Here is a 17,350-nt window from a genome sequence, read left to right on the forward strand (position 1 = left end):
AGCATTTGTCCGAGGACGTCTCCGTGGTCATGTGGCCGGCATGACTGGACGCCAAAGGCGCACGGAACGCTGTTTCCTTCCCACCGTAGTGGTCCCTATTTTTCTACTTGCATTTTTTACATGCTTTTGAACTGCTAGGTTGGCAGAAGCTGGGACGAGTAACAGGCGCTCACTCTGTTACGCAGCACTCGGGATTCGACCCGCCAAACTGCCGACCTTCTGATCGACAAGCTCAGCATCCTAACCCACTGAGCCACCGTGTCCCTGTAAATATATTTACAATCATATAAATATAATTACAACCATATCAATATTCCCCAGTAGTCTTCTATGGAGCTACTTTTAACAACCAACAATGGCAGGATATTGGCTTCAAAACATAATTTATTAAGAATATATGGTATATTTGGGGGGAAATGACCTTCTTTCTCTTCAAAAATATTTTGTTATTGTTTTTAACTGACCTGTTATTTATCACTTAGTATCATATAATGTTCTCGATGGACAAAGAATTTCTAAATATCGTCTTCCAACATTCTTGCTACAAAAATATTGTGTCTGTGATACCTTCAAAACCAACAAGCTATGGAATAAATTTCTATGAATTACAGCTCACTTTGTCATATCCTGTTTGTGGCTAAGCCCAGAAGGATTTTTAAATGATGTGGCAATGTTACAATTCAGACACCAAACAAAAGCAAAGTCCTTTCATTATTTGAAGATCTCACAAATTTATTTTATTTATTTTAATTCCATTTATATCCCGCCCTTCTCCGAAGACTCAGGGCGGCTTACAAGCTTAGCAGTACAAATACTGCCGAGTACAAAACTGGGATTGTTAGAGCAGGGCACTGGAATCAACTGAGGACAAAGGAAGACTATCGTAAGATGTACATATGAAATTCAACCTCTGTAGGAGGAGCCATAAATGGGAATTAAACAGAGCTAAGATCTATTCTGCATGAGTGCATTCCACAGAAGTCAGAATGGTTCTTCCTATCTTGTGGCTTGATGTAACGGTGAAGGAGGTTCTCATTAGACACATTGGCAAAAGGGCAGGGCAGAGAATGTGGTCTCATTGTCCCTTGACCGCCTTTTCTATAATAAGAATGATGGTCCAGAAGCTCAGACGTCTCTATTTCCAGAGATGTTGGTTCCTACCACAGAAAATAGGAAAGCAGGGGACTGTGTTCAGACATAAAAGTAATATTTTAATTTAGGATATGCAGGTACTGGGGTGGGGGGGTGGGAATCTATTATTAATGAGTCCCAAATGCAAGATATATCTGTAGTTTTGTTATAAGCTGGTCAGCCTTTAAGAGAGGTTTATATTAATTTAATTTAATTTTATTGAATTTATATACCGCCCTTTCCCGAAGGACTCAGGGCGGTTTACAGGGTATAATTTTTAAAACATTAATACAAAAATTAAGACCAATTTAAAAAAGATTAAACTAAGTCCCTGCAACATGTAAAACCCCAGTTAAAACCCCAATTAAAACTCAGCCTGAGCCGGAAAGCTCGAAGAGCCAGGTCTTCAGGTCTCGGCAGAATGATCGAAGGTCGGGGGCAGTCCTAAGCTCCGCAGGCAGCTGGTTCCAGAGGGCAGGCACCCCCACAGAGAAGGCCCTCCCCCTGGGTGTCATCCGCCGGCATTCTTTGACCGGCGGCACCCTGAGAAGACCCTCCCTGTGGGAGCGCACAGGACGAAGGGAGCTTGATGCCGGCAGCAGGTGTTCCCTCAAATTGCAATTCCCAAAGTGCTAAATACAGTTCCTAGAGCTCTTTAAGTTTTGCTGATGAATTGTATTTTTTAACACGATAGAAGGAAACAATACACATGTGTGTGTGTATATATATTTACATATGTATGTACACACACATAGATAATTAATTGTTCTAATATGTTTATTTAATTTAAATTTAATCGTGTTTAATTTTATCTCTATTCTACCCAAGCATGACATTCTAAGTTTTCACAAATTGAAAAAGGGTTGTGCTCACTGTTGGTGCCTGAAAAGAACCAACACAACCACTCCTTAGAACCTCTATTAGTTTTGGCTCAAGACAGGGGTTTTTTTTCAGCTACATACTTTGCCAGCTATGCAAATATCTGCTTTAGATGAACGTTCCCAGGGCAATCTGTTATGGATTGACAACCATTTAAGATCAGAAAGCAAAAAGGCAAGAATGTCAATTTTAATAACAGATACAAATAAGCAGGGGGCTCCCCCCAAAGAGTTCTTTTGGGACTGGGTTAATTTATTCATACAGGAGTTGAAGTCTGATGTGTGCAGTGAAGACCAAAATTGCAAATGGCATGTAATTAATTACTGAGGATATGAAATACAAAGCAGGGGAGATCCAGAAAGGACTTCCTCAAAGTGGGCAAAGGATGAGAAAATGGAACATGATCCTTAACCCAAAAGAAATGTGTATACAGATATTGGCAAAAACAATGCATTCCAAATTTGAACTGAGGATGATTAATCAGGCATGCTGAACTATCGAAAACAACAAATCAAGATTAGAAATCAGGAAAGATCATGGGAAAAGAGCTACCGATATTACAGTTACTATATATAAATTTATCCCCATGGCTTAATTGGTAATACAATATTCCCCATTTTACAAGAAGAATGTCATTGCAATAAAGGTTTGAAAAGAGGCAGCTGAAAACAACTTCAGACTACACTCTGTAGGAAGGAAGTTTATGAAATACAGATTAGGCGAGACCTGGCTCCAAAACAGTAAGTGTGAGAGGGACCTTGGAATCCTAGTGGACCATCACTTGACTATAAGCCAGCAGTGCGCAGCAGCAGCCCAAAAAGCTGACACAGTCCTGGGTTGTATAAACAGAGGCATAGAATCAAAATCACGTGAAATATTAGTACCGCTTTATGAAACCCTAGTAAGACCACACCTGGAATACTGCAACCAATTTTGGTCACCAGACCAAAAAAAAAAATAGATGTTGAGACCTTGGGGAAAAGTTTAGAGATGAGCAACTAAAATGATCAAAGGCCTGGAGACTAAAACATATGAAAAATGGCTGCAGTTCAAACTCGTGGCGGTCAGCAGAGTCTGCCTGCAATACTGTATTCTAACCAATGCACGGAAAGCTGGATGAGGACGCAGGAGCAGCAGAATGTGAGACTGAATGGAGGAAGAGTCTCCTGCTTGCTCCCATAATAGGAGAATGTGAGGCCATCCAATCCAACTAGGAGCCAGTTCAACAACAGGCCAAAGAGCCTTGGTGGAGCAGTGGACTAACGACTCCTTAAGTAACACCAGCTTCCTGCAATTAGTGCAGGTTCGAGTCCCACCAGGCTCAAGGTTGACTCAGCCTTCCATCCTTCCGAGGTAGGTAAAATGAGGACCCAGATTGTTGGGGGCAATTAAGCTGACTTTGTAACAATGCCGCTTGGGTGTGTGTGTGTGAAAGCCCTAATAAGCAGGCATATACATAGAATGAAGGCTACTGCTAAGCTTGTAAGCCGCCCTGAGTCTTCGGAGAAGGGCAGGATATAAATGGAATTAAAATAAAAAAATAAAATAAATAAATAAAATGAGGACCCAGATTGTTGGGGGCAATAAGCTGACTTTGTAAAAATGCCGCTTGGGGGCCCCCCGAAAGCCCTAATAAGCAGGCATATACATAGAATGAAGGCTATTGCTAAGCACATGGATTTGTGCTTCTTAGATTGTAAGCCGCTCTGAGTCTTCAGAGAAGGGCGGGATATAAATGGGATTTTTTTAAAAAAAGAAACTATTTGACATGAGACATATTGAACTTATTTACCGCAAGATTACAGATGATTGTTTGGTGGGTGTAGCTTGGGGGTGCTTAAGAAACATTCATGGAGAACTGGCTTATTATAATTATCTGAAACTACTATGGTCAGACAATCTCTCTTGCTGGATATCATATCCTTAGGAAATGGGAATTGACAGAACATGTTTCCTTCATTTACTCTTTAGTGGCTTTTCTAGGAGGATCTGATTCTTCTCTACAAGGAAAAAGATGCTGAATCTTTGCTTAGAGCCTGCAAGGCTATTTGCGACTGTTTATATATTGTACTGTTATCCATCACTTGGACAGAGACAATGCATTTTAAAAAGTGTATCCATATTAGAAGAATTAACACAAGGAACCTGATATAATTGGAAAGAGGGAGTACCTCTATGCAATAATATTTATTGCATTCCACTCAGACTTATTCACAAACCCATCTATAAATATATATAATATAACCCAACCATAAATACACAGTATAATAAATACACAGACTTTTGCATTTATCAGAGCAAAGCTCAACAGCTACCAGTAAGAATGAAACACAAAAATCATTGTGTGCCAGGAACATTTTTTCCTTCTACAAAGCAACAAAATTAAATGATGCTTTTTATAATGCAATTGTATGTAGATTGATTCATGGGTGAATGCCATGTTTTCAAAGAGATCCAAGGGTGCTTTTTCAAGAGGCAACTGGACTTCCTTTGTTGTTGTTGTTGTTTTTGAAGACCTTTCACTTCTAATCCAAGAAGCTTCTTGAATGAAAAATGAAACGTCTTCAAAGAAAAACAAAGGAAGTCCAGTTGCCTCTTGAAAAAGCACCTTTGGGACAACCAAGACCTAGATGACTGAGAATCCGCATAGACATTTTCAAAGGGACTTATTCCCATGTAGAAACATTCATAAGACCATAACTTTAGTTGACATTCTGCTTTAATATGTTCTATGTCTCTATGTCAGGAGTCTCAGTTTAAAAGAGGCTAATGTTAAAAAGCGTATTAGAGTAACAGTGACATAACGCACACAAAAAATACCATTGTCCCTCCACCCCCACCCTGCCAGCCTGTCTTTGCCAACTGGCACTTACTTTTTCATCAGCTCTGCAATTCTTTGGCATTCTTCCTTATCGTAAAACCAAATTCCATAAATGGACACTGTAAACGCACATCAAACACAAATGATGAACAACAGAGCCTCATGTACACCAACTGCCCTTTTTGGCATTAGCAAGAATCAATGAATGTTGCTTGCAGAGGAGGTTCTAAAGCTTTAAAAATAAGTCTATAAAATTCAAACAGTTGCATTTTAGTTTCTATTCTACTTCTCCATTTACCATTTATTATATGATGCAGACAGGCAATCACAACATTTATAGCAACCAGATCTGGTTGACTAGGTGAAAGTCTCCCACAATGAACCATTCTCTCTACAGTAATGTCTTTCATAATTCCAGAACACTCTTTACAGACCTGCTTAGAAAACTATGCTGTTAGGAAATGACTAGACTTCATCCATGAATTTCATCCACCCATCACACTCTGCCTCGGCTATGTTTCTTCCTCTACAGTATTTCTGGAACTCATCACAATACTTACCATATTCTATGTCCCCATTATTTTATTTTGCAATTAAAAAGGGGGAAGCTACTATTTTGCAAAGCAAAGGGACACTCTGAAGCATAATCTTTATTCCTTAAAATGGTCCTAGGATCCAAAGTGACCTTAAAGTCTTTCTGAAATAATTGTTTAAAAATATATCTACCCGAAGAGAAAAAAATTCCTGAAATTTCTATGTCAGGGGTCTTCAAACTTGGCCCTTTTATGACTTGTGGACTTCAACTCCCAGAATTCCTCAGCCAGCTTTGCTGGCTGAGGAATTCTGGGAGTTGAAGTCCACAAGTCATAAAAGGGCCAAGTTTGAAGACCCCTGTTCTATGTGTTTCCCGATAAATGAGTTCCATTGTTGTAGTTCACTCCATTGTTAACAGTTACATTATTCAAGCTCTACAAATCTTAGCTTCATAGTAGAGTCTCATAAGAAACCACTATATTTCATATCAACAATTAGAAAAACTCAAGCAGGATCAGGTTAAAATATTTTATGTTTCATATACTGTACAGGTAGTCCTCGACTTAGAACCACAACTGAGCCCAAAGTTTCCATTCCTAAGCAAGACAGTTGTTAAAGTGAGTTTTGCCCCAATTTACAATTTATCTTGCCACAGTTGTCAAGTGAATCGTTGCAGTTGTTAAGTTAGTGATACGGTTGTTAAGTGCATCTGGCTTCCCCCTTTGACTTTGCTTGTCAGAAGTTTGCAAAAGCTGATCACATGACCCCAGGACACCACAACTGTCATAAATGCTTGCCAGTTGCCAAGTCTCCGAATGTTGATCAGATCACGGGGATGTTGCAACTGTTGTAAGGGCGAAAACAGCTGTAAGTCACTTTGTTCAGTGCCACTGTAACTTCGAACAGTCACTAAATGAATGATTGTAAGTCAAGGACTACTTGTAGCGCAAAGGAGCAGTTCAAAAGCATGTTAGATGCAAGTAGATAAGTAGATGCCACTTTGGCAGGAAGATGAGCTGGTGCTTTGTGCGGACGTCAAATCCCTGCCAGCACTTGTCCTTCCTGGATGCGACACCCGTTTGCGAGTGACTTCAGTGGAAAGAGAAAGTCCCAGATGACACTCCAGGATGCCGGTCCTCTTTCTTTCTTTCAGGTGTGAACTGAATGGGCTAGCAGTCTTAAGGCAGCCAAATAACTATTCTGCATTAGGACTGTAGTCTCCTGGGTAATATAACATCACCGGATGGATGGATGGATAGATAGGTTGATAGACAGACAGACAGACGGACGGATGGATAGACCAACAGACAGACAAACACTTGTTTACCACTTTCTGTCCCTATGCTATTGTTTGCTTGCTCTTGCCATCTCCAATCTTCTTTATCTGCTCACTATATTCCTCTGCTTCTCAGTATTTCCCGATGTCTCCCTAACTTCCCTATCCTCTTCCGTCCTTACGGCCTTCCCCAACTTCACCTGACGTTTCCTAGCCTGTGCATTCTTCTCCATCTCTCCCATACTGCCTTCTGCAATCCTGTCTGCTCACCCACATAGCTAGACTGTAAAAAAGAAGTGTTTTGCTTGAAAAATTAATTGTATTTTTCTTTGGTTGAGGATTCTTTAGATACGGAGACTGCAGTTGTAAACAAACAACAAAAGCTCTGTATCTTTTTGTTAAAAAATAAAAAAATTAAGTAATAAGAGGGGGGAAAAATGCCCCTGAGCAGAACTGACTCTGCGAGGACTTTAACTATGCAACCATGCCGTTTTCTTGACAACGCTACAGAAGTGGTTTGTCCCTGTCTTCTAATTTGTGTTGTTTTGTTTTGTTTAGTCTACAGTTCTGGGACTCCCCAAGTGATCTATCTTCCAAGGGTCAACTACATCCAATCTTGCTTAGTTTCTGAATCCAAAGTTTTACTATCTGCTGAAAAAAAAACTATGCTTTTTAAAACATACAGTTCTTTCTGATCAGTAGAAGGAACCATGAAACAACCGCTCCTGCTGAAGGAAAAAAAAAGCCTCACCTACTTCTTTTGGGGAGGAAGAGGGAGAATTTTCCTATTACGACTTCTTCCAGATAATAAAATGTAAAAATACAAGTAAAAGAAAAGAATGATAAAATAACATACATAAATTAAATAACAAAAGAAACAAAAAGTGGTTCCATTTACTCTAGGGCTGTATTTAGACACCATAGGTGTATACTATAGACCGCCCAACCAAGCAGAGGAAATAGATGAACTTTTTGCTACTCAGCAAACTAAGGTATGTAAGAAGCACATCACAATAGTAATGGGGGACTTTAATTACCCTGATATCAACTGGGAGACAAACTCTGCACCAAGTGGAAGATCAAACAGATTCCTGACAAACCTAGCAGACAACTTTCTCTCCCAAAAAGTACAGAAAGAAACTAGGGGATTAGCCATATTGGATTTAATACTCACTAACAGAGATGAAATGATAGAAGGTGTCGAAGCCACAGGAACCTTGGGGGGAAGTGATCATGCAATATTGGAATTCAACATTCTGGAAGCACAAGCAATAGAACACAGCCAAACTAGAGTCTTGGACTTGGGAAGAATTCCATGGATGAGAATCCTCAAGGGGAAAACAACTCAAGAAGCTTGGAAAATTTGGAAAAGTGAGATAATAAAGGCCCAGTCTAGCACAATACCAACAAAGAAGAAAAATAACAGCTCTCAAACGAAACCAGTATGGCTGCATAAAGAACTCTCTGATAAATTGAAAGATAAAAAGGACAAGTATAAGAAGTGGAAAGAGGGGCACATAACTAAGGCAGAATATCAGCAAATAGCCCGTGCCTGCAAAGATGAAGTGAGGAAAGCTAAGGCTCAAAATGAACTAAGGCTTGCAACCAAAGTCAAAAATAACAAAGAAAGTTTCTTTCAACATATAAAGAACAAGAAAAAAGTGAAGGAAATGATTGGTCCATTAGTGTGTGAAAGTGGCAAGAAGGTGACAAGCAACAGGGAGGAAGCAGAACTATTTAACTCGTTTTTTGCATCTGTCTTTACACAAAGGGAAAAAACAGTCCAACCTACCAAAACCAGTGCCATAAAAAACAATAGAAACGCAAGTTAAGATAGGCAAGAAAATGGTAAGTGAGCACCTGTCCAGCCTAGACGAGTTCAAATCACCAGGACCAGATGGATTACACCCCAAGGTTCTCAAGGAACTAGCAGACGTGATCTGAGAACCACTGAACTATATCTTTCAAAGATCCTGGAGCACTGGGGAACTACCAGAGGACTGGAAGAGAGCTGATGTAGTTCCCATCTTCAAAAAAGGGAAAAAATAGATCCAGGAAACTACAGACCTATCAGCCTGACCTCAATACCTGGGAAGATTCTGGAAAAGATAATCAAACAACAAATCAGCGAACACCTTGATGCAAACAAAGTCATCACTAAAAGTCAACATGGGTTTGTCAAAAACAGATCATGTCAGACAAATCTTATTGCATTCTTTGACCAAGTGACAAAATTAGTGGACCAGAGGAATGCTGTAGATATAATTTACTTGGACTTCAGTAAGGCATTTGATAAAGTAGATCACAACCTTCTACTTGATAAGATAGAAAAATGTGGGTTAGATAGCATCACCACCAGATGGATTTGTAGCTGACTGACAGGCCGTACTCAGCGTGTGGTCCTCAATGGAACTGCATTTACATGGAAGGAAGTGTGTAGTGGGGTGTCCCAGGGCTCTGTTCTGGGCCCAGTGCTCTTCAACATCTTCATCAGTGATTTGGATGAGGGGATAAATGGGGAACTCATCAACTTTGCAGACGACACCAAGCTGGCAGGAATAGCCAATACTCCAGAAGACAGGCTTAAAATACAGGAGGATCTGGACAGACTCGAACACTGGGCGCTATCTAACAAAATGAAATTCAATGGTGAAAAAAGTAAGGTTCTACATTTAGGCAGGAAAAATCAAATGCACAGGTATAGTATAGGTGGTACCTTGCTCAATAGTAGTAACTGTGAGAGAGATCTCGGAGTCCTAGTAGACAATCACTTCAATATGAGCCAGCAGTGTGCTGCAGCTGCCAAAAAAGCCAACACAGTGCTAGGCTGCATTAACAGAGGGATAGAATCAAGATCAAGTGAAGTACTAATACCACTTTACAATGCCTTGGTAAGGCCACACCTGGAATACTGCATCCAGTTTTGGTCACCACGATGTAAAAAAGATGTCGAGACTCTAGAAAGGGTACAGAGAAGAGCAACAAAGATGATTGGGGGACTGGAGGCTAAAACATATAGGGAACGGTTGCTGGAATTGGGTATGTGTAGTTTAACGAAGAGAAGGGTGAGGGGTGACATGATAGCAGTGTTCTAATATGTCAGGGGCTGCCACAAAGAAGAGGGAGTCAAGCTATTCTCCAAAGCACCTGAAAGCAGGACAAGAAGCAATGGATGGAAACTAGTCAAGGAGAGAAGCAACCTAGAACTAAGGAGAAACTTCCTGACAGTTAGAACAATTAACCAGTGGAACAACCTGCCTCCAGAGGTGGTGAATGCTCCAACACTGGAAGTATTTAAGAAGAGACTGGACAGCCATTTGCCTGAAATGGTATAGGGTTTCCTGCCTGAGCAGGGGGTTGGACTAGATGACCTCCAAGCTTCCTTCCAACTTATTATTATATTATTATTATATTATATTATATATTACCGTATATTATTTTACTTTATTTTTTTAATCAAACTTATTAACCATCCATCTGCCTCAATGAGAGGCTCTGTGGTTATAGGCTTTGACATGCTATCCAAAGCAGAACACAGGGACCAGATCAGTGGAAATTACACATTCCCGCCCTACAGTATAGCAGAGTAGAGTAGAGTAGAGTAGAGTACAGTACAGTACAGTATTGTGTTTAGTTTAGTTTAGTGTTTAGTTGTTTAGTGTTTACTTTTGGTTTAGTTTAGTTTCTAGAACATAAAACTACACCTTTTCAGAGACCTCTTCCATTGCTGATTTAACTTTATAAAAATATTTTTTCATAGAAGAGTCAAAAGGTTGTCTGATTTTTTAAAAATAAAGAATTAGTTGGAGTGTTGCCAACAGATAATTGATATCAAGCCTCCTTTCTTATCCATGTGAGGCAGAAATATAATTTGAGGAATATCTAATGTACCTCTAAATATATACTAAATTAGAGGACAAGTCTATGAACACAACAAATGGGAGTGTATCATTGCTTTTTCACAATGGCCTGATATAAATATTGCATGGATGATGTAGTTTGGTTTTGGCCTAGAATGCTATGTGAAACAATTACTGTGATTTATAAATTATGATTTGTTGCTTAGCTTGCTGTGCAAACTATAAAGTAATTACAGTTTATTCAATAAATCATGGATAAATAAACCTTGGTTCTATCCAACATATGAGCCCAGTCACCATATGGAAAAGCAGACGTGATGTTTCTGCATGAGTTGATCAACTAGACATCTGCTAGTTGTGTTCTTTTGGAATATAAAAATGGGTTATATAGGAAAAAATCATTTGTTGTTATTTATAAGGTCCTTGGGAAATGCAAGGATAAGCTTAGTTCTATAATAAATGTTTCTAAACCGAAATATTCATAACGTACAGTATTTCCCTATAACTTTTTCCAATAATGTTAAAACTGGACAAGGTATCACTCAATCCCTTCCTATTTATCATAATGTAAATCAAAACATCCAATTGTTTGGGGCTACAGACCTAAAATATTGAAAAAAGGACTCTCTTAAAATAGAACTATATCTAAAGAATACTATTAATGCAAGTCATATCTGGACAAACAGTACACTACCCATCAATATAGGCCTAAAGGGAAGAAGAAAAATAGACCATATTGTATTCACAGGAGGGACCCTAGCTCCTATAAAAGCAGACAAAGCAAAAATATTTGGCCAGGGGTGAGAACAAGCCTATTCCATGTTCAGGTAAGAAAGAAAATATAAACCAGAAGCCACTTACATGAGTTGGAGAGACAGCCTGACACTTTTTTTCTCAAATGTGGCTGATCTTCATTTTATTTATTTTATTATTTTATTTTATTTTATTTTATTTATTTTATTATTTTATTTTATTTTATTATTTTATTTTATTTTATTTTATTTTATTTATTATTTTTTCTTTTATATTTTGTTATTTTACTTTATTTTATTTTGTTATTTACTTTATTGCTCACCTATCTTTCAAAGGTCTCCATTGCTCAGAAGGTTGGGATACGGAAGGAGGACATGCCACTCCGTTGCTGGGCCACATGGCAGAATTCCACAAGCAGTCGCCTTTTTCTGAAATGCTAGCAAAAATCTTGGTTTTCCTTTCCTCGCTTGTCACCAGCCTTCCCCACCCGTCAGCATTAGCAGTATATCGGTGATGGCCACTTGTGGAATTCTGCCACGTGGCCGAGCAACGGAGTGCCCTTTCTTCCTTCTGTATCCCAACCTTCTGAGTTCTGGACAGCTTCGAAAGGCAAGTGAGCAATTGGTGATGGGCGGTGGGTGGACAGGGGTAGAGTGGCAAGGCAGACCCAGCGCCTGGGGGACTCGGCAAAGCAGGATAGGGAGGGAATAGAAAGGGGAGAAACATGTTGCAGCATCTCTGTAGATGGTCACGAGGATGAATGACAGCAAAAGTGCTGCGACAGACCTAACCTTGGGGCTGGGTCATAAGCAGTGCTTTTTTTGTAAAAGAAAAAGGTGCCGGAACTCACACATGTCATACAACTCGCCTTGCCTACCCTACAAGGTTCCATCCAAAAAAGGTGCCGGAACTCCGTTCTGGGCATTCTATGAGAAAAAAAGCCCTGGTCATAAGTACCTTTGCGCGGGGTGGTGGTGGTGGTGGTCGTGCTGGCGTAATTTTGTTCCATTGCTAAATGACCTGTAGTACCTTGAGGACTATCTGTACTTAGAAAGTAGCTCTTCCACGTTTTCATGTCTCCTTAAGAAGCTCAACTATATCCGTGGGGCACATCTTCTCCTGTTTTATATGATGAAAATCCTTGTGATTTTGCGATGCACTTACCCACACTTAAGTGTAGCTGCATATTTTCTAATGGGTGCCAAATGCCACTTAACATACTTCACATTCTGGATCCGAAAAGAAAGACTTAAAACAGAGCCACCAAATAAATCAAGTCCATCTTACCCAATTATAACCAGATATAGATTAGAAATCTCCTTATATAATCAGGAAATCTGTGGTAGATAAGAGGTTGTAAGAGTGGAAGAAGCTATAAAAGTATGCACTGATTTAATAATGCTGCACTGTGGCTTCCTCTTCTCAGCGAAAAGAGCACTTATCGATATATCACCAGACCGTGGGCTCAGAAGAGCAAAGGGGTCCTTTAAATTTAAAGGTCCTTTAAATTCCGTTCTAAAAACAGAAACAAGGGGAATTTCAAACGAAACCCGGAGTCCTGTTAGGATATACAATAAGAAAGAATCTTTTACAAGAAGAGTCTCTCTGTCTGGAGGAGACTAGATTCACTTGCATTCATCAATCTATAAAGTCTTAAAATAAAGCAAAGGCCCTGCTGGTCACTGCGTGATTTATGTTCCCAAGGAACAAAAAACCTGAGCCTCTTTACCATCTTCTGAGCTGAGTCTGTGAAGCCACTTGCAACCTCAAGATAATTTCACTAGAAAGGTTGCATCATTACAAAATGGACTGCATGCCTTTCCTTTTAAGGGGATGCTATCCTGCACTTTATTTTTATTTTTTTTTAAAATTGCTGGAAAATATGTGAAGGGGCTTGCCTTAGAACAAACTCTTTATATCAAGGCATATCGTACATAGATCTAAGGATCAGGAAATGCCCCTGCATGATCTGCATTTCATACTGACTCAATACGTTCCCTGGGCTTACGTCATAATTCAATTGTTCTGGTTCCGATATCTTTATGTACAACTTATGGCTTGGGGAAAAATAAGTTCTCTTACTAGGTGAAGCCCAGAAACCCCAAAAACTCTTATCTTCAAAAACAAGGCTACGTTATCGCAAACTGCCAAGGTGGTGACGATGTATGACAACCAGAGGGCTCCAGGGCTCGGGGAGGTGATGAACTGACAGGCAGATGGAGTCCATTAACCCCACTTCTCAATATAAGTTTTCCTGTAAAACTAACAGGAGGAGAAAGGGATTGCAAGCAACCATAAGGCGCAGACTTTAAAGACTATCCTGGAAGGAAAACCTAAAAGGAACAAACAAAAACAAAACCACGCAGAGAACTTTACTTAAAAGTGCCTTCCTAATAGTATTTGAGGAGGAGGAGGAGGAGCATTAACCCAATTTGACTATTATCACATATTTTGTGGCAATCTGACTACTTTGACCAGATAGCAATTTTTTTTTGCAGAGCATTAAGTTAGAGCACTGTTTCCGGCTATTTATCCGTTTTATCTATCTGGATTGTGCATTTAGAAGAAGATGTTTACCACCCTCGTTCGGAAAGCAACTTCAGCGTATCGCCCACTACCTACACATCAGCCGGGGGAACCTGGGGTGAAATATGCAGGCAAGATGGTTCATGAAACTCAACTCAGCTGCTTCTATATTCCACCTGGAGGTAAGGATTCCGAGTAATGTGTTCTACAAAAATGAAATCCTGTTCAAATTCTGTTTTGGGGTAGTGAAGAACCATGTTTAAAGTTCCGGCTTATATGTTTTCTAATAGTTGTCTTTGGAGCAATTCAGGCTCAGCAAATCAAAACATTAATTAATATGAATGCGCTTCTACCCAGAGAAGACATTACAGTGAATTTGCTAGGGGAATATGAAAATAAATTATAGATTTTACAATATTATAGTAAAAGAGGTATACTGCTATATATCAAGATAAAGAATTGTTTTGCACTGCCTAATATACTTGGGACCAGAACTTACAGGCTGTAATCTAATTCAAAAGAGGAGATTTATACATTTTAAGATTAAAATTTCATGTGCATCAATTTCATATTCAGTTTTGTTTCTATTTTCTCTGCAGAAAAAAAATATACACATATTCTATACAAATATTATTTTGAAGCTTGTCGTTCTCCAAGCCCACCTCATTTATTCTTTTTTAAATTTAAAATTGAAATTTACACATTTTTTGTGACTTAAGCGTAACAGCCTAAGGAATGGCAGTCAGCTTTTAAACATGTAAGAAAAGATCGATTTTCAAATATAACACTGTTTTTTTTTCATATTTCATATTTCAATGGCAGGTACATAGTCACACCAACATTTGATTGATTTTATCTAGTTGCATAAAATCACTTCTGTCTGTAAGTATTCAATGGCAGAATAGAACATAAATAGAACGACATTTGAAATGTCCTTCTTAAAAATACAACAGTATTTCAACTTCTACTACTGTCTGCTTAATGTGGTCTATCTTATCTTCTAGAAATGTCTAGAACTCTCCAACTTGGTAGAATATTCCAACACTACCACCGCCACACACACACACCCAAATTTTCAAACAATCTGAAATGTTACCTATGTGCTGAGCTTCATGAAGGGGAAATGCTTTTAAGTGCATTAATTGCTTGTGTGAATCTCTCACAAATCTTTAAAAAGCTTTAAAAAAAACCCAAATTCCATCACATAATCTTTCACATGGATTAGAAACGCTCCGATGAAGCTGTGGGGGGGGGGGAAATACCCCAATGCAAAACTGCTACTAACTGCTGACAGGCTGCATAGTTTTGTTATCTTAGGCTCTTGAATCCATCCCTTCTCACATGGGATAGTTTTACTCTGATACAGTATTAAGCATGAAGTTGTAATCTAAAAGCTCTACATCTGAATTAGGTATAAACTCACATGTTGTCAAAGTAACACAGTTTACATATACATTGGCAAGAGAAAGGAAAGAAAATATCCGTTGGTTTGATATGTTTATTACTGTACACAAACTGCTGAGACTAGTTAATCCAGACATGTCAAACACAAGGCCCGGGGGCCAGATCCGGCCCGCGAAGTGGTTTCATGTGGCCCGCGAAGCCATCCTGGAAACAGTGAGGGAACGGCCCCCACTGCCTTGGCCCTGGCCCAGAGACCTTCCTTCTGCCAGAGACCCTCAGATCTGTCCCACTCCTGCCCAGGCCCCCATAGGCACCCTTGATGCAAACGATGTAGAGCTGGCCATGCCCACCCAGTAGGCCATACGCACTCTAGCCACACCCACCCAGTAGGCCACGCCCACCCTGGCCATAACCACCCGGCCCCCTGAGGGCAACCGCAATGCTGATGCGGCCCTCAATGAAATTGAGTTTGACACCCCTGAGTTAATCTATCGTGCTTGTTAATCTATCACACATAGCAGTTCTTTAAGATGCCAAGTAGATAAGTACAGTACCTGAATTTTTTAAATCCCAGATGACCTTGGGATTTTTGAGGGGAAAACCCTGAGTTCTAGTCTTGACCAGGAAGACCTATAATTGCCGCCGTTGAACAGGTAGTCCTCCGCTTAAAACAGTTCGCTTAGCGACTGTTCAAAATTGCAACGGCACTGAAGAAAGTGACTTATGACCATTTTTCACTCTTACAACCGTCGCACACACCCCCATGGTCACGTGATCAAAACTTGGGCATTCGACAACTGGTTCATATTTATGACGGTCACCGTGTCCCGGGGTCATGTGACAACCAAAGTCAATGGGGAAGCCAGTTTCACTTAATAACCATGTCGTTAACAACTGCAAGGATTCACTTAACAACTGGGGCAAGGAAGGTCATAACATAAGGCAAAACTCAACAAATGTTTCACTTAGCAACATAGAATTTGGGCACAATTGTGGTCATAAGTTGAGGACCACCTGCATCTGCCTTGAAAGATCACTTGAAAAGCATACATAGTTCTGTATCTTTTAGCCTCTGAGCTTTTGCTTGGAAAATAATTCTGCTCTAACAATTTTATCATAACGCTATGTAAGGAAGACTGTGAAAAGTCTTGTATATTCCACCTATTTTACTTCTCATAATACCCACTTTACTTGTTAATCTAATCTGGTTTGCTAAACCATCTCATTTATGGAGGTCAATTATTCACTAAGGTTATCATTTTACTATTTAAAAAACTTGGGCGGATGGCAACCAGAAAACTTTATTATTGTGTGACACTTCACAACTTGAAATTACGTTCTGAGAGCAATATGGGGTTAACAAACTCTTGCTATGGAATAAGAAAACTGAGCAAGAAAAAAAATGGCATATGCATGACAGCTGTTTAAGAACCCATCAATCATTTCTACTAATTTGGAATTGCAACAGCTGGATCAACTATTGAAATAACTCTAATCCAAGTATGATTTAGAACTAAACTAATATTGCTGGCAAGCTAATTTCACAGCATTCCCATTGCTAAATGTTATTAACTATAGAGTACATTCTGAACAGAGTTACATCCACCTCGCCTTAAATTCCAGGTTTATGGCTTAGGAGAACTTCAACTGATTACCAGAGTTTTTGCAAAGCTACACAAATATTTTGATCCAGCAAATAATTTTTGCAAAGCGTTTTAAAAAGTGGCTTTGCAAAGCCCGTGAGTATCAATGAAAGTCTCTTGTTCAAATCATTAAAACAGTATGTTTCAATCATGACATCTTCAAGTTGTGGACTTCAACTCCCAGAATTCCTAGCTAGCCATTTAAAAAATTGAATAATACACACATGTACGTGCCCTCTAAAAAAACTCCAATTCTCACCCAACGTAGCCAGCACAGCCAATACTGATTGATAAGTTTTAATCCAAAAACACAAGGTCTATGCAATGCCAACTCTTAATTTACATCACATATTTCCAATAAATAGTCCACCTACTTTTTAAAATTACTTATTTCTAATTTTTTATTTAAAATATCACATTCTCATTTTATAATATCAAGAACTGTTTAACCAGCATTAAAATGCAGAGAATGTTAGTCAAAATTATACATAACAGAAATATAGTTCATAGAATTTAAGTACTA

The 17,350-nt window shown here is 39.2% G+C and overlaps 1 protein-coding gene across 1 annotated transcript in view; it reads right to left on the reverse strand.

The window, feature by feature from the left end:
• Positions 1-17,350, reverse strand: part of DCP1B (decapping mRNA 1B) — a gene marked incomplete at its 5' end in the record, with an annotated part of 50,259 nt that overhangs the window by 16,841 nt on the left and 16,068 nt on the right. The window contains one exon of the mRNA XM_083366812.1: positions 4,884-4,950. Within this exon, the coding sequence (XP_083222938.1) occupies positions 4,884-4,950 (67 nt within the window). The remainder of the gene's footprint in view (positions 1-4,883; positions 4,951-17,350) is intronic.

Source organism: Vipera ursinii (assembly GCF_947247035.1).
Source record: "Vipera ursinii genome assembly, chromosome: 6".
In the NCBI taxonomy this organism is placed as follows: Eukaryota; Metazoa; Chordata; class Lepidosauria; order Squamata; family Viperidae; genus Vipera; species Vipera ursinii.